The sequence below is a fragment of the Hyposmocoma kahamanoa genome, unplaced genomic scaffold (assembly GCF_003589595.1).
Source record: "Hyposmocoma kahamanoa isolate Upper Pololo Valley unplaced genomic scaffold, ASM358959v1 237, whole genome shotgun sequence".
Classification (NCBI taxonomy): domain Eukaryota; kingdom Metazoa; phylum Arthropoda; class Insecta; order Lepidoptera; family Cosmopterigidae; genus Hyposmocoma; species Hyposmocoma kahamanoa.
This window is the reverse complement of record NW_020653754.1, coordinates 1,379,580-1,404,153: the sequence shown is the minus strand read 5'-3', so window position 1 is coordinate 1,404,153 and position 24,574 is coordinate 1,379,580. Positions and strand designations below refer to the sequence as shown.

At 37.2% G+C, this 24,574-nt stretch overlaps 2 protein-coding genes and 2 pseudogenes across 2 annotated transcripts; all 4 read left to right on the top strand.

Annotated features, from left to right (window-relative positions):
* The first annotated feature begins 1,936 nt into the window (after positions 1-1,936).
* On the top strand, positions 1,937-4,148 carry LOC113228710 (annotated as a pseudogene).
* Positions 4,149-13,530: 9,382 nt separating this feature from the next.
* LOC113228709 (piggyBac transposable element-derived protein 4-like) lies at positions 13,531-14,553 on the top strand. Its single transcript, XM_026462067.1, has one exon. The coding sequence runs from the start codon at positions 13,531-13,533 to the stop codon at positions 14,551-14,553; it is 1,023 nt and encodes a 340-aa protein (XP_026317852.1).
* Positions 14,554-14,691: 138 nt separating this feature from the next.
* On the top strand, positions 14,692-15,210 carry LOC113228708. The gene has a single exon (XM_026462066.1). The coding sequence runs from the start codon at positions 14,692-14,694 to the stop codon at positions 15,208-15,210; it is 519 nt and encodes a 172-aa protein (XP_026317851.1).
* Positions 15,211-20,856: 5,646 nt separating this feature from the next.
* Positions 20,857-21,912, top strand: LOC113228707 (annotated as a pseudogene).
* Positions 21,913-24,574: the final 2,662 nt, after the last annotated feature.

The following is a 24,574-nucleotide window of genomic DNA, read 5'->3' as shown; positions in this document are numbered from 1 at the left end:
TCCACTGAGTGAGACACGTGAAGATTCTTCATCCGCTTCCAATTATATCATCAACTTGAATCAAGCTAATATTCGAGGCAAGAATGGTCACGTGTGGGCAACTCACAAAGGACAAACTTCTTCGCGAACTTCAGCGATAAATATCGTTTGCACAGCTAGAGGACCAGCCCGTTCAGTTAAAAGCATAACAGATCCTCTCACTTTATTTGGTTCCTTTATGAGTAATGAAATTTGTGAGGAAATTTTGAAGTGGACCAATGCTGAAATAGCTATAAGGAAGCAAAGCTATGAGAACATAACATCAACCCAAAAGGAAACGAACAAAGAGGAACTCAACGCTCTGTTCGGTCGATTGTTGGCAGCTGCGTTGAAGGATAACCATCTTACAAGCGATTAATTGTTCAACACGTCTTTCTGCGGAACCCGATACATTGCCTGTATGAGTCGAGAAAGGTTTGATTTTCTCATAAGATGCCTTAGGTTTGATGACAGGACTATAAGAATACAAACCTTGCAGTCTGATCCATTCACACCAATCCGTAAAATATGGGACTTGCTTATAGTTCAATGTCGAGACAATTACATACCAGGAACCAACGTTACCATCGATGAGCAATTGCTGGCATTTCGTGGTCGTTGTAAATTCAAGATAGTACATAGTACATCCCCAACAAGCCTGCCAAATACGGTCTGAAAATTGAAATGATGTGTGACAGTGGGACCAGATACATGATTGACGCCATGCCTTGTCTTGGAAAACGAACACATACTGGAGACGTTCCCCTTGGTAAGTATGTTGTTAAAGAACTTACACGACCAATTCGTGGCTCAAACAGAAATGTAACAACAGATAATTGGTTCACATCTGTCCCATTAGCTAAAAATCTGCTACAACAGCCTTACAAGTTGCCTTACAATGGTTGGGACTTTGCGGACTAACAAAAGGGAAAATACCGGAAGAAATGAAGAATTACCGAGGTAGAGATGATCGAATTTTACAATTCCACAAAAGGCGGTGTAGATACATTTGACCAGATGTGTTCAAGTATGTCGTGCAACCGTAAGACCAACCGGTGGCCCATGTGCATATTTTATGACAAGCTCAATATATTATAGTATTAACTCGTACATCATCTATTGCCATAATGTCTTGGTTTCTGGAGGTAAACCACTATCACGAAGAAGCTATATGAAGCTATTGCATGAACAACTTGTTAAAGCATGGTTAAAACGTCGACTTTAAATACCGACAATGCCTCGAAAAATAAAAGATAAAGTAAGAGATGTGTTGGGTTTGAACCATGAGGAACGCGCTGGAGGTGAAGGTCAAATTTCTACACCGTCTTTTTCTGGAACTCCTTAGACACCTGAGAATTCCTCATCGATGAAAAGAAAATCCTGCAGCTTGTGTTCTTACAAAAAAAGGCGCATGACGAAGAACCACTGCCATAGTTGCAAAGTTCCCATTTGTCGCGAACATACAATTGACTTTTGCCCAACTTGCGCCCAAAAAATCTAATTGATTTTATTATTCACAAACTTTGTGGGTTTTCTTTATAGGGGAGAGGGGGGCAAGACGGGGTGGCGGGCAAGACGGGGCACTCGGTCATAAACAATGAAGGAATTGACTAATCGCAATCGTTTTAACGCATGACCTCGCACTGCCATGACGGCTCGTAGTAACAGGAATGATCCAGTCGTCAAACCACGCATTTCGTCTATTTTGAAAAAAAATCTGTTTTTTTGCAATTTGCGACTGATATTTTAAGTTTACATAATACGTGTCCTTAGAACTAATAACAACATTTTAAATTCGATTTAAATTTAGTGTTGAGTGTTAATTATTACGCCAACAGGTAAGCACTTGTTTGTTGACATGGCATATAACGTTATTTTTTAAGTATTCATTTAAATTAATTTGGCTTGAGAGGGCAAGATGGGGTATAAAGTACCCCGTCTTGCCCGTCATAAATATCTTTCACAATTTTCGTACAACCCTTCAAGTTTAATGTATTTATTATGTTGTAGAATGGTGAAAACCTACAAAAGAAAAAGTAATAGAGGAGACTGGTCAGAAGAGAACATGATTAATGCTGTGGATGCTGTGGTAAGAGGAAGAATGGGATATATGCTGGCAGTGAAAGCATTTTCTGTCCCCCAAACCACATTGGAAAGAAAAGTTAAGATAGCTCGTGAGGACTAAAGTGGTTCTACTTCAAAAACATTGAAGGTTAAATTAGGTCCCAAAGTGCAAGTGTTTTCTAATGAACAAGAGAAGGAATTATGCAATCATATATCAGATATGGAGAGTAGGCTTTACGGCCTTACGGTAAAAGAGCTTAGAGGGTTGGCTTATAGATTAGCGGTTAAAAATAATAATGTTCATCCATTTAATAATGAAAAAAAAGAAGCAGGAAAAGACTGGGCACAAAGTTTTTTAAAAAGGCACCCCGAATTGTCAATAAGAAAACCCGAAAGTACCTCAGCTGCGCGTGCAGCTGGATTCAACAAACAGGTAGTTGAACAATTTTTAAATTTTTTAGGAAATGTGTACGATGAACACAAATTAACACCAGATCGAATTTATAATTGCGACGAAACAGGAATTTCGGTTGTACCCAAAACAAAATCTAAAATAGTAGCAAAGAAAGGTAGAAAGCAAGTAGGTTCTATAACTTCTGCTGAAAGAGGTACGACAATCACAGTCGAAATATGTTTTAGTGCAAGTGGCCAATATATGCCACCCATGATGGTATTTCCTAGAAAGAGAATGGATCCTCAACTAATGATAAATGCCGCACCTGGAGCATGGGGAGTTCGTAGCGACTCTGGCTGGATGACAACTGATTTATTTCTGGAATAGTTTAAAAAATTCGTGCAATTCAGTGGCGCAACTGTTGAACGACCTGTTTTGTTATTATTGGATGGGCTTAGTACCCACACACAAAACTTAGATCTCATAATTGAAGCTCGTTCCCATGGAGTTATTATTTTATGTTTTCCTCCACATACCACTCATCGTCTTCAAGTCGCTGACGTTGCTTATATGAGACCGTTAAGCACGTATTATGATCATCATATCACAGCGTGGCTTCGCAGCAATCCAGGAATGGTTGTCACAGTACGGCAAGTTGCTGAAATATTTGGAAAGGCTTTCATACAGGCATCTACAATGTCTACAGCTGTCAATGGCTTCAAAAAATGTGGAATTTGGCCGTACAATCCAACAGTCTTCTCTGACAGTGACTTTGCACCTTCTTTGATGTCGGATATCCCAAATACTCAAAGTTTGCCGGCCACTGAAGCTTTAGTAGCAGCTAGCAGCAAAATGACTACTGCATCAACATCTCTAGCTAAACCTATGATTTTAACTGCCACTTTCACCGAAACAGAGCTAAGTAGCCAATCTCTACCAAATATTCCTGAAAGCATTTTATCAGAAACATCTCAGATGATTCCTCCATTATCATTATCTGCCGAGTTTGAAAAAGAACTGAATAACCAGCTGCTCAAACCTGTAATACCTTTTACTACTATGACAACATCCACTACAGTTTCCACCATCTTGCCTCTTGCCGAGGTTCAAGAAGAGTCATTTTCTGGACTGCTTTCTACAGCAACCACAAGTATCAATGTCACTACATCTACCGTATTGACGGCAACAATGTCAAATCCTAATCCCGGGTGTTCTTTTTGGCTTGAGAAATCAAAAAACGACAGACTGCCAACTACTCCTCTAAAGTCTTCATTTTTGGTTGCGAGTCCTAAGCAAATAATGCCCTTTCCAGCCACACGAAAAACTTCTCGTACAATCCGAAAACGAGGAAAAACTGCAATTATTACTTCCTCGCCATACAAAAAAGAATTGGAAGAGACAACCAAAAGAAAGAAGCTTGAGGAGAAAAATAAACAAATAAAAAAAGAAATGAAAGTAATAAAAAAGCTGGAAAAAAATGTGCTGCTAAAACTAAAAGAGTGCATAAAAAGAAAAAAATAACTAAATCATCAAAGGAAAGCAGCGATAGCGATACTGAAAATACACCTTGTTTATATTGTAGTGGTCGCTACCTGGACTCAAACGAAGGCTGGGCTGCTTGCTCGATTTGCATGAAATGGGCTCACTGCAGTTGTGCTGGCATAGAAGATGAAGATGAAAGTGTAACGTTCACCTGTGAGTTATGTCAATGACAATTATGATGATGGTTTTATACCCCATCTTGCCCCCTAACGGTACCCCATCTTACCCGATGGGTGGGGCAAGATGGGGTGATGTTACTTTTTGTGATATATGATTTCTTACGTATTGATTAAGTAACGAATGTTCCTAAAAAGTTGTAATTAGTAAAGACTGATTCTCAAAGATGATTATAAAAATAAAAAAGTTTAAATAGACAAAAAATTGTCAGTTTTATTGAACTTCAAACGTTAACTACCCCATCTTGCCCCACTCTCCTACCTATTAGCACCAAAAATAATATTTTTTTGAATAATTATTCCTAATTTAGTCAATATAAGTTTATGTGATTTAAAGATCTCAAAAAAACAAAGTGCCATTTAAAACTAGTGAATGTATACTTAAGAGTTACATAAATATTTTTTTGTGATATTTTAATAATAATAACGCACACACTCAACATAGCCCCACACTAGGGAAACCCTGTGTCGCGGGTGCCATGGACACACACATAGACAACCACAAATTACACCCAAACTCACGAGAGAAATAAATGTAGGCCATACAAATATTTCTCCCGGCCCGGGAATCGAACCCGGGGACCTCTGCGTGGCAGTCCGGTATGGTAACCGTTCGGCCACGGAGGCAGTTAATTTATACCATTTATTAATATTCCATACATCCTATAAATACAGTAAACCTACTTAAAACATACTTAGTTACAAAAAATAAAACGTTTACAAAATGGTCGCCAAAAAGTCGAATGGTTGGCTTATCATGGTAGTTTAGGAACGTTAGCTATCTAGGGTTAAACAAACCAGTTATTATGAATAAATATGCAGCCTTCCTAAAAGGCATGCTGAAAGGGATGGTATTAAAAGGCGGTGAGATAATAAGTTTTACAATGTACATCATCTTTGTTAGTTCTTGTCTTATTTCCTCTTATTATTATCAAATAAAAATGACAGATATAGGTAAAATATGTATAGTTGTATAAAAATATATTAAAAGGTTCCAATTTATCTCTTTTAACACTTGACTTTATACAATATATCGTCCCCTTACAGTGAAGCCTCACATATGCATTTTCAGTTTGTTTGTACAGAATTTTGTTGATTAAAAATGTATAATGTAATATAGTACCTAAAAGAGGTATAATTTAATTAATTGAAATGCTAACTACATACATTATTGCTTTTACTATACTTTACTCGGAGTAATGACAAACATGGAGAAGTAATAAAAAAACGAAATATGGCGCATTACTCAGTCTATTCTAACAAATGGATCAAAGCAGTTAGAAAGAGACCGATATATGTTTATTTACTCAGTAGTTAAGTAGAATAGAAATGCATTATGAAATATGAAGCCATTTTAATTTCATTGAGTGACCGAATTGGTGACTGAGTGGAAATCGCATTTTATTTAAAATGATTGAGTGTATTCTGGTAATTCCCAGTTTTTGTGTGATTATTAAGATACTTAAATATATTAAGTCTAAAATGGCATGTGTTGTTTACGGATGTAAAAGCCATAGTTCCAAGAAATCTGCAAAAGAAAACAACATAACTTTTCACAGGTGAGTAGTTTATTCAATTATTTATCTATTAATTGTACACGTGGGTTGATGTTACGAATATACAGCCTTGGCCAAAAGTATTTGCCACCCCCATGAATTCTTAGAAATTACTAATCTTTTTACCTGTAATGACTCTATTGTCATTGTATATTGTAAGATGAGCCAATCACAGCAACGCATGACGTCATAAAAGTGTAAAAACAAACGAAGTGACCCATTTCCAGGTATGTGGAATTTTCAAATAATAGTCAGTTTACTACGAATCATCGGTGTGTAAACAAGTGTTGCAATTTTTTGTAAATTTGTTGTTGCCTTCGCTGGAGACTTAGTAAAATCTAGAAAAAATGCCTAAGTGTCGTGAATTAAGTAAAGAGGAACGTTTGAAAATCCATGTTATATGAAGAAGGCAAAAATAAAAGTGAGATTGCGAGGATAATGAAATGTCCTCATAGTACCGTGCGGTACACGTTAAATCGGTACAACATAACCAAAAGTTACGAAAACATGAAACCAAGTGGAAGGAAAACAGTTACATCTGAAGGGCACAGGAAAAAAAGGATCTCATTAATATTCTCATTGTTTCGAGTAATCAAAGGATTAAACCTAAAATTTCAATTTCTACACTTACACTTCTACTGGAATTTGATTTGTACATTATAAATAAAAAAGGAACAGTGTATATTTAACCTAATAGGTTATTATTTTATGACATTGGGTTACTAAAATAATAGTTTGACCTTTAAGTGCCTAACTCCTTAATGTAACTGGCACGAAGGTGCTCATTGTCACAATGATCTCCTTTTTACATTTTACGACTAAAATGGTGATCATAAACAATGTCTAATATACCTATAATCTGTTTTTCCTGTTTACACAATAATGAAATAAAACACATATTAATTGGCATGAAATTTTATTTATGGGATAAATTCGTGTAATATATAATACTTTGACAGGGGAACAAAACTTTTTTAAGTCCTGAAGGTCACTATATTTTTCAGTAGAAATTGGCAATTTGTCTGTATACAACCTTCCAGGCAAAATGAATTCATTGTGTTGTACAGTGTTCATCTCACTGATTTTCTTTTTTCTACCACTTATGCAAGCAGACTCCCAGGGCCCATTACAACTTGCAACTTTCGTAAAGAAGAGGTGCTCAACCTCAGGTTAGGAGTCATGCATTCCTAGCTCCTACTTTTTTGCTATGTAAATACTCGCAATTTTTTTTCCTTGTGTTTGGTGATTGTGAATTTTATTTTGGAGTTGTGTTACTAGTTTTTTTGTACCTAATCTACCTACTTTTAATTATAATTATGTACCTAACTGTATTTGTATTACAAATCATGGATGAATGTGGTGGAGGAAATGTTTTTGGTTGCTATTGCATTCCCAGTTCTTAACTCCTACTTGCGAGTGGAGGGCAGTGTTGGGCGTTAATCAATTAAATTTCAATCAATAATTCAATCAGCATCAGAATCTGTGGCAGATTCCGAACCAATGAGTTTACCATTTCCGTGAGCTGTCAAGCGATAACGTTACTGATCGGACAGTTAGCGTATTGACCGATCAGTGATGTTTCTTCCCCCCGCCTCAGGCAGTTGACAGGCTTAGTTACATACAAGAAATCAAACATCAGGCGTCTAGTGCCTGTGAGGTCGATGTATGTGACACTTCGGAATGGCGCAATCATGCAGGGTGCCTTTTTTTTCAAAACCCATAGGTTCGATCCCTGGCTAGGGATAAAGTGGTTTTCAAAATCTAAGTATGCAGTTAGCATGGACCTAGTATAATGGAAGTTAGACTGCTTTGAGCATTTTTATAGGTTTCTCATAGTTTAGGATTGGGCCTACCACGCGCAATTGAAAAATCAACCCTGTATACATACCTCTACTTTTACATTTATTTAGGGTCTCTTTCTTTCACAGATTGTAGTTAAGCAACCAAAATTGCTTTTCAAAGTGGACACCATGGAGAAAAAGAAAGACGAAGCCAGGCTAGCATTATTTACAGCGGCACATACCAGCATTCGTGTAGTGGATTATATGGGAGACGTTATTAATCACATGCACAAAGAGGATGATAAAATTAATTTACATAGAACAAAATGTTCCCAAATTATTAAAAATGTTCTAGCACCCCATTTTTCACAAAATCTTAAAGAAGATTTGAAAGATCAACCCTATAGTTTATTAATTGACGAATCTACCGACATTACTGTTCATAAATATTTGGGAATAATTATTATTTATTACAGCTGCACTCACAAAAAAATTACATCTACTTTTTTAGATATTCCTATGCTCTACGAGTGTGATGCAGACGGGATTGTTGACGCCATAAAAGCGTCACTCACTCGGTTCGGTATACCTCTTCAAAATTTAATGGGCATCGGAACTGATAATGCTGCAGTCATGACCGGAGTTAATAATGGTGTTCATGCCAAATTTAAAAGAGAACTGCCGAGTCTAGTTTTGGTGCGCTGCATTTGCCATTCCTTACAATTAGCTGTTTCCGCAGCAACAAAGCAGTTCCTACCCAGGAACCTCGAATTCATTATTAAAGAAACATATGATTGGTTCAGCCGTTCTTCATCGAGGCAAGCTGCCTACAAAGAACTATACAAGCTTATAAACGATGGTCATGACCCTTTAAAAATTGTACAATCTTGCCAAACTAGGTGGCTTTCTGTTGAGTCCGCAGTAGCACGCATTCACACACAGTGGTTGGAACTGAAAACACATTTTCATTTGGCAAAGCTAAATGAAAGATGTTACACAGCAGAATTGCTGCATGCAATGTACTCTGATGACGTGAATTATGCATACATTTCTTTTTTATATCCAATTCTGACCAATGTTAACAGGGTTAACAAATTATTTGAATCTAAAGACGCAGATCATTCAAAACTGTATAACGAACTCACAAATTTAATTGATACACTTGTTGACAAGATAAAATTGCCTACCCAGAAGGTAGATATTTTTACGGAAAATATTCAAAATTATATAGATACGAAATGCTATTTAGGGTACCAATTGGAAACTCACTTGAAAACTATGAAAACTAAAGGACTACCGCCTGATCAGGAAGATGTAATCCGCAGCAGGTGCATCCAGTTCATTGTATGTTTAATTCAAGAATTGAAAAACAGATTGCCCGAAAACTTGAAGCTGATGAAAAGTATTCAAGTAATCAGCGTAGAACACGCACTGTCTCACAACAAAGAACCAATTACTGACTTAATGTTGCATTTTAATAAAAAACAGGAAGATATTGCAAAACTTGATGAGCAGTGGCGTCAAATACATTTACTTAACTGGAAAAATACAAAGAAATTTTGGTACGAGGTATTAAAATTCGAAGATGCAGTAGGAGAGAATAGATTTAATGATTTAGCTACATTTGCAATATCTTTATTGGTTTTGCCGCACTCTAACGCTGATGTAGAGCGATTATTTAGCATGATGAACGTTGTCAAGACTAAACAGAGAAACCGGATGAAATTTGATCTCCTGTCTTCCATTCTCACAATACGTGCAGGCTTAGCACGCGAAGGCAAATGCTGCAATAACTACATAATACCACATAACGTTTAACTAAAAATTGGAACAAAAGAAATTTATTCTTCACAAACTAAGGCAGAAGAAGCTGATTCCTCTGAAGACGATCATTTTTAGTTATGTATGTACAATTATTGTTTTCCTGTTTTGTGTTAACCTTAATAATTATTACATGTTAATAATACATTGTTGTTATTTTATTTCCAAATTATATTTAGGTTGGTAGTCGTTGTTTTCCGGTTATCTAGTGGAATTCTGGTGGTTTGGTAGGTCGCAGAGTTTTAGTGGTTTACAGTGGTTTTCACGGCCTAATTTGGTGGATTGGTAAAAATAAAGTTGGCAACACTGGTGAAGTTTATCAAGTTTAAAAAAAGTTACAACATATATAAATCAAGCTGAAGTGGTCTGTGAACCCCATTTGTTTTAGAAATATTTTAAGTGTTTTAAGTTCTCTAAAGTTTGTGAATTGTGTGACAAAGTTACTAAAAATGAAGTTTAGTGTTGCGACAATATTCACGGCACAACAACGTTGCACCTTCCTAATTTTCACTCAAATCAAGGTAATTATTTCACTTTTTATTTCTTGCGAATACTTTTTATTTAGCAAACTATTTAGTCTCTTTATTTATTATCTTTAGACTTTACCTACCCCTGTGGGCAACGGCGTGATATGTTTATATGTAGATATCAAACGATTGAATGTTATAAAATTAGTTTTAAAGAACAATATTATGCCTAATGCTGTATCTTATTATTGCAGAAATGGCAAACAGACCTACCCCACACCAAATGGAAGCCTTAGTGGAGTTCCTGGAACAAAACCCAGGAGTAGCACGAGGCCTTCTGCGAATACAGCAGGCCAAAGTGGAAACTAAAAGGAAGTGGCAGGAGTTTGCGACTGCCACAAACGCCATGGGTGGGGTGGTCAAAGATGGGCAGGCTTGGGCTAAGGTGAGCAAACAAAAAAGTATTTCAGTGAAGTTAAATCTTTAATAATATCACTTACTAAATCATAATTATTTCCTTTTTTCTGGATTAGTATTGGGCAGAAAAGAAGTCTACCTTGAAAAAGCTCTGCCAACAGCGGGCTCAGTCTATGAGGTGCACTGGAGGTGGCTTTGATGTTGTCCCAGAGCTGTCACTGCTCGAACAGAGATTAGTGGCAGTCATGGGTGGTGACTCGTTTGCCACAGGCAGCAGAGGCCTAGCTGTAGATCCGTTTCCGCAGAGTGATGTGAGTATAATAAAATAATAATATAACATAAAATTTGTTTATTCAGAAACTAGGCCTTCCTACTCAGGCACTTTTTCATGTCAAGGTTTGAATAAACAGTATTATAATAAGGTACAAACTACTAGTGTTTTGGAATGACCACTGTAGAGAAGAAATGCCGAAAGAAACTCATTACAGTATTGGTCCCTATCATGCCAAAAATGGCTGTAAATTGTAATACATTTTTGTTTAAATAATAGTGTACATAAATATGTTCTTAAATATGTTATAATATGATCAGCTGAATAACATTAACAAAATTGAAATATAAATAAAAGAAAAAAATATTGTAAATTAGGAGTAATTAATAAAGAAACCATTTCTTTATTTTGCACACAATTATGATATATATCGATTTGCATAATTCAGTTGTGTGATATTTAATGACTTCCTTTTTTCTTTGCTGTTACAGTCTAGCCCTTCAATTTTGGTGGACCTTCCATCCACATCCCAGATTGCAGCTGTAGAAGTAGTTGCACCTGAAATACAGGAAAGTGATCCATGTCCTGTAGAGGCTGAGCTGCTAATACAGACACCATCGAAAACCACAGGGGGTAAGGAGGCTAGATTTAGACGAGAATTGAACCAAGTGCTACCTATAATAATCGATTGTGTTTTGGATGGATTAACTTTAAGGCCAAAGGACTGACTCCATTGACGAATGGATTCAAGGTCCACATTGGTAGTACTAATGGCACGTGGTAAGTCTTGAATAGACGACTGGGTGTAAATCTGGAGGTCATCAGCATAAAGATGATAAGAAGAAGTGAGGGATTGTGTGATAGAGTTAATAAACAAAGAAAATAAGAGAGGAGAAAGGACGCCACCCTGCGGGACACCGGCGGAAATATCGCACCACGTAGAGAAAGAATTCTCATTGCGTACACACTGCCGACGTCCACAGAGGTAGCTTCGAAACCAATCAATAACTGCTGGAGATATGTTAAGAATACGCAATGCCTCCAATAACAGGTCAAAGTCAACACAATTGAAGGCATTACTGAAGTCAAGGAGTGTCAGCACAGTCAATTGTTGATTTTCCATACCCAAACGGATGTCATCAGTGATTTTCGTGAGTGCAGTAGTCGTACTATGACCAATGCGGAAACCAGACTGGAGAGGATTGAAAAGGTTGTTCCTGTTTACGAAATTAGTCAACTGACAGTGAACAAGCTTTTCTAGGACTTTCGACAGGAAAGGAAGAATTGAAATAGGACGGTAGTCTGAAGGGAAGTTTGGTTTGGTTTTTTTTGGTAATGGAATGACATAAGCGTCTTTCCAGGCAGAGGGGAAAACACAGGTAGAGACAGATTTATTAAGGATTTTAGTTATGACGGGAGTGAGGAGATCGAGGAGCGGAATGATCATATTACGACTAATGCAATCACTGCCTACAGCATTGGAAGCGATAGCTAAAACGTTTAAATGTGTATAATTATTTACAACAATCTGCCAAATTAAATTGAATTGTTGCAAAGACATACTTTTGAATTACAATTGATGGCTTCCGTGGTCGAGTGGCTTGCACACCGGTTTCCATGGTGTCGCCATCTCTGAGGTCCCGGGTTCGATCCCCGGCCGGGTCAGTGTAGAAACTAACTTTTCTATATTGTCTCGGGTCTGGGTGTTTGTGGTACCGTCGTTGTTTCCGATTTCCATAACACAAGTGCTTTAGCTACTTACTTTGGGATCAGAGCAAAGTATGTGATGTTGTCTAAGATTTATTTATTTATATTTAATTGACAAAATGGCTTTTGACACATTGCTTCTATAGTAATAAAGAATACTTAGAATTTTCAAATAAACATTTACATTAATTTGAAGTGCAATTAACAGTACAAACCAAACATGAAATTAATATTCGTACGTCTGCTTGCAGGTTGAATACAATGTACGTTATTTTATTTAAGACCTTTATCATTACTGTATTCTGGCAAATAAACGTATTCTATTCTATTCGTCAAACACATTGTACAAGCCTATAAAATTTGGGGAATTCCTTCGATTTCCATGGGATCTCCTCATCAGATTCTGTCTTAGTGACAATGAGAGTACCTGGAGAGTGCACCCTTTCAAACAAAAAAAGAATTTTCTAAATCGGTCCGCCTTTGACGGAGAAATCGGTGAATACACTGTATATGCTATATAATTTGAGGATTACGCTCGATTTCCATGAGATTCCCTTATCAGATTCTGACTTGATGAGACCGGGGATGGTTGACTATAGGGGTAGGTAGACCAATTGCCAAAAACTCATCAAAGATATGAGTACTATGTCATCCCGGCCCAGCCGCGCATTAATCTTCGCCCCCCGATCAGTCGTCGCGAGTGCCGTGCCGCGGACACACGCCGTTTTCGAGCAGTGACACGTGATTTGTTTTCATATCATGTAAGTAATATTTCATATTGCATATTTTTTCATCTGACACCTACACATTTTATGTTAACCATTTGCCTATTAGCCAGCGTCTATCGTGAGTGCATATTAATCATATTTCATGTATTATTTCTAAAATTAATGGCAGTGTTTAGGTAACCCATGCCATTGAAACTTAAAACGGCGTTTGGGGTTGGTAGACTAATTTCTTTCGGGGCTGGTTGAATAAATAGTTAGTCAACCAACCCCAATATAATTTGAAGTTTAAAATGTGTCGTAAATTAACGTTTTATTCGTGTTTTAACCTTAGGATGGTAACAGGGGTTACTCTTCACCCCAGACAACCAATCACATGCTAATATCTCGAATGTGATTTGTTGTCTCTTTCTGTCATTTCATGTATTCTCTTGTTTTGTCGTTCGCAATTAGTAACGGTTGCGCGCGGGCAGCGAATGGACGTCGCTTCGGAGATATAGGTATGTGTGGGGTGACGCGTCACCCCTGTTACTATTTACGTGTGAATTTTTTTGCATACTCAAATTAAATATGTATTGTTTTAGGTAAAAAATGGATTTTTTAAGTGATGAACAGGTTGGAAATATACTAAATAATAGTGATGAAGATAATGACGAAGAATTTTTGATGCTTGAGACCGAAGAAACGTCAGATTGCGAAGACAACATCTCAGTGCATTCGGATGAAGAGGATGTAATTTCTGGCTCAGATGACGATGATGTGCCATTGTCACAAATGCGCGGTAATGCCTTAAGAGGAAAGAATGGCCACCTCTGGTCATCTGTTGCACCATCTTCAAGTAGAACACCTCAGCGTAATATTGTTAGCCTCCAGAGAACTCCACAAGCAATTATGGAAGGTATTCGTGATGAAAAAGATGCATTTATGTTATTATTCTCTAAGCCAATTGATTTGATAGTAAAGTATACCAATGAAGAGATTGGAAGACGTGCTCCTAAGTACAAAGATCAGCGATATACTAATCAAACTGACTCGATTGAAATCCAAGCCCTCATTGGTCTATTATTCTTTTCTGCTATCAACAAAGATAATAGAAAAAGTACTAAAGAAATGTGGTCGCTAATGAGTACACCTATATACAAGTCTATAATGTCTGAGAGTCGATATCAATTTCTACTTCTGTGTCTAAGATTTGATGACAAAGACAGTCGTCATAAAGAAGACCGATTTGCTCCAATTCGAGAAGTTTGGACAATCTTTATCAACAGTTGCAAAGAGTCTTACAAGCCAAGCGCCTTCGTAACTATTGACGAGCAGTTATTAGGTTTTCGAGGAAAGTGTCCCTTTCGCGTCTACATTTCTTCAAAACCTGACAAATACGGGATGAAAGTTGTAGCTATTTGTGACGCTAAAACTTACTATATGTTTGATGCCATCCCTTATATAGGCAAGGGAACCGAAGCAAAGTCCGCAGCAGACTACGTCACAAAATTAGCAGATAGCATCAAAGGATCTGGTCGAAACATAACCTTTGATAATTGGTTTACATCAGTGCCACTTGCTGATTTACTACTGAAGGATTACAAGCTGACTTGTATTGGAACATTGCGTTAAAACAAACGTGAGATACCGCCCTCGTTTTTGCCGAACAAGAATAAGAAACCTTTGTCTTCCCAGTTTGCATTTGATAGAGAAAAGACATTAGTATCTTTTACTCCTAAGACTAACAAGTCTGTTATACTGCTGTCTACTATGCATTACAAAGAAGAAATAAATCCATCTACAAGCAAGCCAATCATAATTGATGACTACAATGCTACGAAGGGAGGCGTCGACACTTTTGATAAAATGATGCATAATTACTCGACAGCCAGAGGCACCCGTCGCTGGCCTCTCAGGTTCTTCTTTGGGATGTTAGATCAGGCAGGCATCAATGCTATGATATTGTACCTCAAGGCTAAAAAACCTAATACACCAGCTAAGAAGTATAGAAGTGGTTTCTTAAAAAATATGGCCTTGCAGTTGGCTAAGCCACATACGAAAAGACGTTTACAATCAAATTTACCTCGCGAATTGGCTAGCACTATACGTGCTATTCTTGACATTCCAGAAGAAATTCCTGAAGGCGAACCCCCTTCAAAATTACAGAAGCAAGCCAGATGTGTGTTGTGCCCACGTAAAAAGTATAAAAAAGTCAAAATTGTGTGCACAAAATGCAAGAAGCCAGTATGTCCTGAACATAGAAGAGAAATTTGTTTGAGCTGTGTTTAGATTATATTTTTAATGTTTTTGTTTGTTTAATTTTATTGAAAACTGATTGATCTCGGAAAAAAGTTCCTATTTGTTTGCTTAATAATTAAATATAAAGTTAATTCCTTAAAAACTGTGTTTTATTCACTACTTGAAGGTGTGAAGGTGCGAATGGTAACTGGGGTGACCAGTCACCCCAGTTACCATTCGCGTTTCAATAAAATCTGTTACTATCCCAGGGTATTTATTTTGTTACAGTACAATGAGGACCTATAAAAGAAGGACTGAACGAGCTGATACACCAAAAGATGTCGTAGAAAGAGCTTGTCATCTAATAATTTTTGACAAAAAAAGTATTAATGCAACCTCAAAACAATATGACATTCCCCATAAGACATTACATCGTTATGTGGCGAAACTAAAGGAGAAATTGGAACGTAATTCGAACTTGACGAGAGCAAAATTAACCTTGGATTCAGTGGGATATATTAAAAATAGGCAAGTTTTCACTAATGTAGAAGAAGAAGCTTTAGCAAGTTATTTAAAGAAAGCCGCTGATATTTATTATGGATTGACACCTCATGAGACTTAAAAATTAGCATATCAGTTCGCCATAGAAAGTAACATTGCTATGCCTAGTTCTTGGAAAACAAAATTGTTAGCTGGCGAAGATTGGTTAGGCTCGTTTCTCAAACGTCATCCTTCTTTATCTATGAGGACACCTCAAGCAACAAGCCTTTCAAGAGCTACATCATTCAACAAACATAACGTTAGTATGTTCTTCGCTATTTTAACTGCTGTTTACCAACGTTTAAATCTAAGCCCGTGTGATATCTGGAACGTTGATGAAACAGGTATGACAACCGTGCAAGTACCTAAGAGAGTAATAGCGCGACGTGGTGTTAAAAATCTAGGCAAGATGACATCTGCTGAGAGGGGAACACTGGTGCCAGTTGCAGTAGCTGTTTCAGCTGTTGGAAATATGGTTCCACCATTTTTCGTATTCCCACGCGTCCGTTATAAGTCCTATTTTGCTAGAGGTGGCCCAATAGGATGTGATGGTGATGCTGATTCGTCTGCCTGGATGAAAGAACATAACTTTATAAAATACGCCAAACATTTCGTGAAACATGTTAAACCTAGTAAAGAAAAACCTGTACTTTTGTAGTTGGATAACCATGACTCTCACTTATCAATTGAAGCGTTGGATTACTTTAAAACTAATGGCGTGACAGTTTTATCATTCCCTCCCCTCCACATTGTAGTCACAAGCTACAACCACTTGACAGAACTGTGTACGGACCATTGAAAAAGTATTTCAACCGAGCATGTGACAACTGGCTGGCTAGTAACCCGGGAAAAACTATTACAATTTATGAAATACCGGAGCTACTTAAAGCGTCACTACCATTGGCTGCTACAATTGAAAATATTCAATCAGGATTCAGAGTATCCGGAATTTCACCATTGAATGAAAACATTTTTCCTCACTACGAGTTTAGTGGTTCTTATGTGACAGATAGGCCGATGCCCACATCCCGTGATGGTGGTGATCCTTCAGCATGTGACGTGAGCACAGTTGCTGTTCCATCGACTTCCGATGCATCTAACAGGTTGTCTATTGTTGAAGAGATTCCAATTCCTGATCACCATACAATAACTGGAAGTCACTCTCTGGCACCGCAATGTTTATCTGTAATTACAGATCAGATTACTACCACAATACCCTCTCCTACAAGATCTTTGAGTCTTTTTGACGAAACAATCGATTCTGTATTTGAACCGGAACTGAGAGAAAACCTCAAAACACCAGAAAACGTTCATCCTACAGAAGCAAATGTGTCCCCATCTTTACACAAACTAAACCTGGCCTCAACTTCATCAGCAATATTAGAAGAGCTAAAACCCTTTCCAAAAGCGCCGCCACTTTTAGAAAACAGAATAAATATTCGGAAACGTAAAAGTACTATATATACCGACACCCCGGAAAAACTTAATCTTTTAGATATGATAAACAAAAGAAAAACTTTTAAGAAGAAAAAAACAGATACAAAGAACAGAATAGAAAAAGGAAAGGGAAAAGGAAAGGGTAAAGGAAATGGTAAAGGAAAAGGACCGGATAAAGTTAATGAGATTGCTGATGGCACCGTCGAAAATGACGGTAATGCTGTAAATTCAGATGACGAGAGTACGATTTGTTTAGAGTGCACTGAATCCTACGTCGATAGTGTTCCAGGCGAACAATGGATTCAGTGCATAACTTGTAAGCTATGGGCTCATTCCAAATGTGTAAGAGGTAATCTAATGTTTTTTGAATGCAAACATTGCACTTCTGATGTTGAAGACTGATAACTTGTCTGTTTTTTTAAGAATACAAAGATTAATATAAGGCTGATCAAGAGTTTAGTTTAAACAAAATGATTTATACTCTTGATGATAACTACTAAGACTAAGAAAACTAATAAGTTTAGATAATAAAAATAGATGTTTAATAATTACTACAATTTCAACAGAGCAATAAAAATGTGCATTTAATTTCTAGCGTAAGAAATATTGATTTAAAACGTTTAGTTAATAAAACTAATAAACGTTTAAATAAAAACTAAGAGTTGATAGTTTTGTTAATGACTTCTATTATAAGACAATAATCTCAGTACAGAGTACTAAAAAAACTGACCTCAAAAGTACGTGGACTTACGTCTACTTGCTAAGTTTCATTGAAATATCCCCTAGTTCGCCACTATACAGGACTTGATACTGGAGATAATAAAAATAGGTTCTCACTACGACACTACTCAAAGTATATCGAGAGAAAAACGCCTTGAATTGGAGAAATAGCAAAATCAACTAAATAATTGCTAAAAGTAATTGCTCCTAAGTTAAAGTGCCTAACTTTAACTTAGGAGCTATTTATAAAAATGAATCTTCATGCGTGAACAGCCAATCTTTGAGGTGGATGATTTTCTTCAAAATGAAATGGGACCACTATGGAAATACCCCCTTTCCAACAAAAAAAAGAATCATGAAAATCGGTTCACAAATACCGGAGTTATCGCGTAACATACATACAAAAAAAAAGAACATACAGTCGAATTGAGAACCTCCTCCTTTTTCGAAGTCGGTTAAAAAGTTGATTTAAAACTGTTTAATTATAAAAGTAATAAATGTTTAAATAAAAACTAGGAGTTGATAGTTTTGTTAAAGACTTGTTGTAAGATAATGTCTGTACCTGATTAAAATTGTTATTGAATAAAAAGTTTTGTGAAATTATAAAAAAAAGGTTTTACTGCTTGACTCTTCTCATCATTTGACACTTGATACATAAGTCTACTTACCCCGGGCATATAGTCAATCTACCCCGGACCCGGGGTAAATTGACTAAGAGTTGGTGTTCTGTTAAATGCGTTAAATTGTGATAATTTTTTTTTTATAAACGCACACACTTGACATAGCCCCGCACTAGGGAAACCCTGTATCGCGGGTGCCATGGACACACATAGACAACCAACCACAAATTACACCCAAACTCACGAGAGAAATAAATGTAGGCCATACAAATATTTCTCCCGGCCCGGGAATCGTACCTGAGACCTCTGCGTGGCAGTCCGACATGGTAACCGTTCGGCCACGGAGGCAGTTATATTAGTTATATTGAATAATGGACTAGTTTTTATATTTTTTTATAAGTTTAATAGTTCTTCTATCCATTGATGCCGTTTTATTGTCTGTATGTATAAACACACAAAAAACTTGTATGATTTTGTAAAAAATTAGTCAACCATCCCCGGTCTCCCCTACACCCCTTCAAACAAAAAAACAATTTTCAAAATCGGTCCACAATTATCGTAGAAATCAGACAACATACATAAAACATACATACAATCGAACGCATAACCTCTTTTATGTTGAAGTCGGTTAGAAAACGAATCACCCAGCAATGGTAGTGAGGTTATTAATTACATAATTTGTTTGAATACTTTGTCCAAGTAGAACACATCGCTATAGAAATAATAAAAAATACATACATGTTTAATAATAACTCTACGTATATCAATTTTATTAAATGTGAAAAACATAAAAATATCCTATGTAAGTATTTACTAATAAAAGTGTTGTGTTCTGCCTAGTTAGGAATGTCGAAAGGACATTCCTAACTAGGCAGAACTATTCATAATATAAGGCAGGAGCTATTATAATTTTAGTAAAGCAAATTGTAATGAAATGGACTCTATTATCATGCACGTTTGAGAATATTATAATAAAAGAAAGGGTAGAAAATTAGAACGGCAAACTGGTGTATAGGTGCTTATGTGATCGATTTTACAAGGAATTATTTAGTTTAGTTGCTGTTGTAAAGTAATTAATCTATTATTGTACGTCGGTTGAATCAGTCAGAACCGTTGATATTTCGAAAACAATCGAAATTTGCAAGTTTTTAGTGTAATAAAGAAGACATCAACGACGACGCTCGGCTTCAAATACTTTCTTGCTCACACACCAACTATCTATCTCGCTCGGAGTCCTCCCCAGTACTTTGCATACGGCACTGGCGTACGGCCACTATACAGTGTGTTAGGGCACGCACTGTACATACTTTAAGGGGGTGTTTAGTATTCAATATTATGTGAAAAACACTAATACATGTGGGGTCAAAACTCGACTGCCTAGGAATGGCAGCCTATTTTGATTTGTTATACTTAGTTTACTAGACGTTTGTTCTAAAATTATCATATTATGAGAAATAAAAGCAGTACGAACATAAAAAATATATTTTCGGAAAGCTAAGATTAGTGGCAATTGAATAAAATATCTGTAATGTACATAAAAAAGTGGGGGTTTGCCTAAAAAAAATAATGAATGTAAATTTTTACCAAAAAAAACTGCCAAAAAAACGAAGTTTTTGTAATTTAATCCTAAAATAACCAAATTAAGGTACTGTTTTTGTGTATGAATTTTAAAGTATTTCAGCTGTTCTTAAAAACAAGACCAAAATCATAGTCGTATGTCTACAATTTTAAAAGTTACAGCTTCTGCAACATAACGTCTCCGAGAGCGAAATAAGTAAATTGTACAGTCTTTCTAGTAAATTGTTTTGTGTTGAGATGTAGTAAGTTAATTTGAAATAAATTCCTAGGGAGTTGAGTTTTGCCCCACATGTATTAGTGTTTTTCACTTAATATTGAATACTAAACACCCCCTTAAAGTTTGTACAGTGCGTGCCCTAACACACTGTATAATGCTGAGGTGACGACTAACAATTTAATTTTAATTTAACTTTATCCGGTGGCTCAGTCAAGGCCATCAGCAGCCAAATACAAAGTGACAGTGTCAGAAAATTCATTTTATCGCCCGAAATTAATAATCGATCTTAACCCAAATTTTGTTATTTAGGATTGATATTTCAATCCTTTTTTGAAGGTGAAACATGCCAATAACCGATCCCCGGATTGAGTTAGCCATCTTAAAAATCAATTTATCTTTGAAAGGGTGGATCACAAAACACGGATATGCCTATGTTCGAAAATGACAGTTTGTGCGTGTCAATAATCAATCAGTTCATTTTGACATTACGTTTGATCGATCTAAAGAACCGAAGATAGCAATCCGACATATTCCGAGGTTTAAGTAAAAGTTACCGTTCGTGTTATTAAGAAATTAGGAAAAATAATGGCATCGTTAGATTTGTCTAGTGATAGTGACAACAGTGATATGGAGCTCCTTGCTCAGATATCCGACTGGGATACGGATAGCGACAGCGAAGCTAGGCAACGCGCTAGTTTACGAAGAATGGAAAGGGTGAATTACATGCAAAGTCTCAATGATGCCGAGTTCACCTTTAGATTCAGGTTATCGAAGACTACAGTGAATTCTCTATTAATTCAGTTGATGCCGTTTATCCGTGTAACCTCCACAAGGCAAACAATTTGAGATCATATATTGGAAATATTCGTATGTTCCGGTGTGTAGAATATACAATCTACTTTCAAACAAATTATGATGGATTTCAAAAATTATCTATTATGAAAAGAAGTTAAAGAAGGTTTTTATTTGTCAGGAATCACGGCGCTTTACCATCAACTATTGTTAACATTACGGTTTTATGCGTTAGGGACTATGTTAATTTCTGCAGCTGACTTTGTTGGGCTCTACATCAATAGCAGACAGAATAGTACGTAATAATATCCTCAGCAATCGTCAACTTGTACGATCAATACATTGTTGATCACCAACAAAGTGCAGAGAAATTCTACCAAATTGGACAATTTCCTCGAGTTCATGCTGCAACCAATTGCACTCATATGCGTATCCAGTCACTAAGTAATTGTAATGAGTTACAGACTTATACTACTGGGAGTACCCAGTAAATATTTATGTAGAAAAGGAAGTATCCTTTTCTTCATAAATATTTATGGTAACTATGATTTTTTTAGGTCACACAATAGGTGAAGCATTTAGGAATTGTAAGGGTTACTTTTCCTTAAATGTCCAAGCAATCTGTGATGTGGATTTAAAATTTATGAATTGTGTCTCGTTCAACACATGATGCCACAATTATCAACAATTCTATTATTAGATGTAACCACCTACCTATCTGCTTTATATTCTTGGATAATATTTTAATGAGGAGAGAACTTGTTTACAGGTCTTTGTGATGCTGGTGAGTTTGGTAACCGAGGCGACAGTGCTTATCACCACTTTATACGAGGTGGCACCACTTTATAGTCTGTGAGCACAACCCCACTACCATCAGCACCAGAGACCACAGTCTCAATACCATGGTCAATAAACATTGGCATCAAGACTGCATCCTCTACTGACACCCGAGCATCACCACTACTGCCACTATCACCGTCCACACCACCAACATAAAACCCTGCTGTTTCCTTGTCACTCCCAAATGGCACTAAATCCACTGGCAGTACTTCCCAATACACCAGTCACTCCATCTAAAATGTCATCTGGGGGTATGTATTCAGCATCAAGAATATTGGAGCATTGGTGATAACGAACAAAAAAAAATATTACAGACTTGACAAACCAAACAGATTTAGCACGTATATATACCAAATATCTATGTCCGTATCACACTCGCAGATCTTACGACCGAGAAAACCATCATAGCACCTTCAACCACACAAACGCCAGCGCGTCCCGTCAGAAGCAACATCTTGAAAAATTCAGTTACTAGAACATGACACGCCGTGAAACTGCCGGTACGCTTTGCTTGAAGGGGAGCCCTGTACCTGCACTGCATACGTCATGTCTGCTCGCCGCAACGGTCATTGTAGTCTGCGCGTCAATTTTTTTTTCTGAAAGATATTTTGCAGTTGGCCGCTGTGACTTTGACTGCGCCACCGGATTAAAGAGCAAGCTGAAGGCTCATAACCTGTAAAATAAACTACAAACTAAACTTAAAACTAAGTAGCGGGCCTGAGGGCGCCCAAGTGGGCACGGACCTCGGCTCAGTGCGCCACTGAAGACTTCCGCCAGAAGGGCGTGCTATAGGAGAGGATTACTACTGTACGTTGCTGAAATGAGGGGCTCTACGACCTCGCCGTTGAGGCGGGTTGGTGCGTGTGGAGTTGGAAGACTGATGTGTTATCTGGTTGGCCTTGAAAGTGGCTAGAATGATAAGGATCCTGCGCATCAAATCCACGAGTCGCGTAATTTATGCTTGTGAGATAGCAATACATCCGTCTCTCTTAAATAATGTAGGGCCTCTGATTGGTTGATGTGATTTAAAGAAAGGATGGTACTGTGCTGCTATTAGCAAACCACAAATATTATAAATTGAAGCCGTATAAAGTTGGTTTGGTTTGGTGTTTGTGCTCCAATTACAAGAAAGAAAAATGTATGGGTACAGATTAAGATAACTCATGTCCATATTTGCTACTCTTTAGGATCCTGCAATCGACGGCGACGATTCAATTTTCAAATTCTAAGCCTGTACTTTGAACCCAATCTTTATTCGTGGTGCAACAACACAAAAGAAGTAGTTACATAAATCAGACGTCGATGGCAATACTCAGGGACATGTTTATATAGGTAAAGGGGGGGATGGGATTCCTTGTAAAGAGTGTCCCAAATTGAACGCAAGATTTAAATTTGCCGACATTTATGTAGTGAAGTGTTGACAACAAAAAAAAAAAAAAACAAATCGACAGCTGACAATTTAGGCCAGGGTTAGTAAAAATGGAGCGTTACACGATAGAAGAACGTGTCTTCATTGTTGAACAATATTTCAAAAATAATGAAAGCTTGGCGGCCGCAGTTCGAAAATTTCATACAAAATATGGTCGGAATAGTGTTTTAACTTCGTCAACTGTGAAGAGATTAGTTGAAAAATTTCGGGAGACAGGATCCGTTGGAGACGCCAAACACACTGGTCGTCCGAAAACAAGTCGTTCAAATGTCAATATCGAAGCAGTGCGTGAGAGTGTCGGTGACAATCCAGGAACCTCAATTCGGCGTCGTGGACAAGAACTGCAAATTTCAAGAAGCTCTCTGCAGCGTATACTCTCGAAAGATCTGTGTCTCCATGCTTACAAAAGTCAATTAACACAACAACTGAAGCCTAATGACCATGCACAGCGAAGAGAGTTTGTTGAGTGGATTATTGAGCAGCAACAAATGGATGCTGATTTTTCGAGCAAAATCATCCTAAGCGACGAAGCACATTTTCACCTTGATAGGTTTGTTAATCGCCAAAATTGCCACTTTTGGGGTTCTGAGAACCCACATGTGATTGTTGAAAAACAAAATGCATCCACAACGTATCACTGCTTGGTGTGGCTTTTGGGCTGGAGGCGTAATTGGACCATACTTTTTTGAAAATGAGGCTGGTCAAGCAGTGACTGTTACTGGTTCACGATATCGCGACATGATAACCCAGTTCTTTTTGCCGAAATTGGATGATATTGATGTGGCCAATATGTGGTTCCAACAAGACGGTGCCTGCCACATGCCATACAGCCCGTGAAACACTTCAATTACTGCATGAGACATTTCCAGGTCGTGTACTCTCTCGTTTCGGTGATCAGAATTGGCTCCCTAGATCGTGTGATTTAACACCACTAGATTTCTTTTTACGGGGTTATTTAAAATCACAGGTCTATGTCAACAAACCCACCACCACGTGTGCTTTAAAGGAGGAGATTCAACGTTGCATCAACGAAATTCAGCCACACTTATGCAGAATAGTTATGGAAAATTTCGACAAACGAGTGCGTATGTGTTTGGAAAGCCGTGGAGGCCATTTGCCCGATGTGTTATTCCATAAATAACCTATCCTATGTACTTTATGATTTAATATAAAAATTACAATCAAAATACTAAAAACTGTGTTTTCTATGAAATTCAAATCTTGCGTTAATTTTGGGACACC

Excerpts from the sequence above, each read along its gene's own strand:
- LOC113228709 (XM_026462067.1), top strand. The coding sequence starts at position 13,531 with ATGGATTTTTTAAGTGATGAACAGGTTGGAAATATACTAAATAATAGT.
- LOC113228708 (XM_026462066.1), top strand. The coding sequence starts at position 14,692 with ATGCATTACAAAGAAGAAATAAATCCATCTACAAGCAAGCCAATCATA.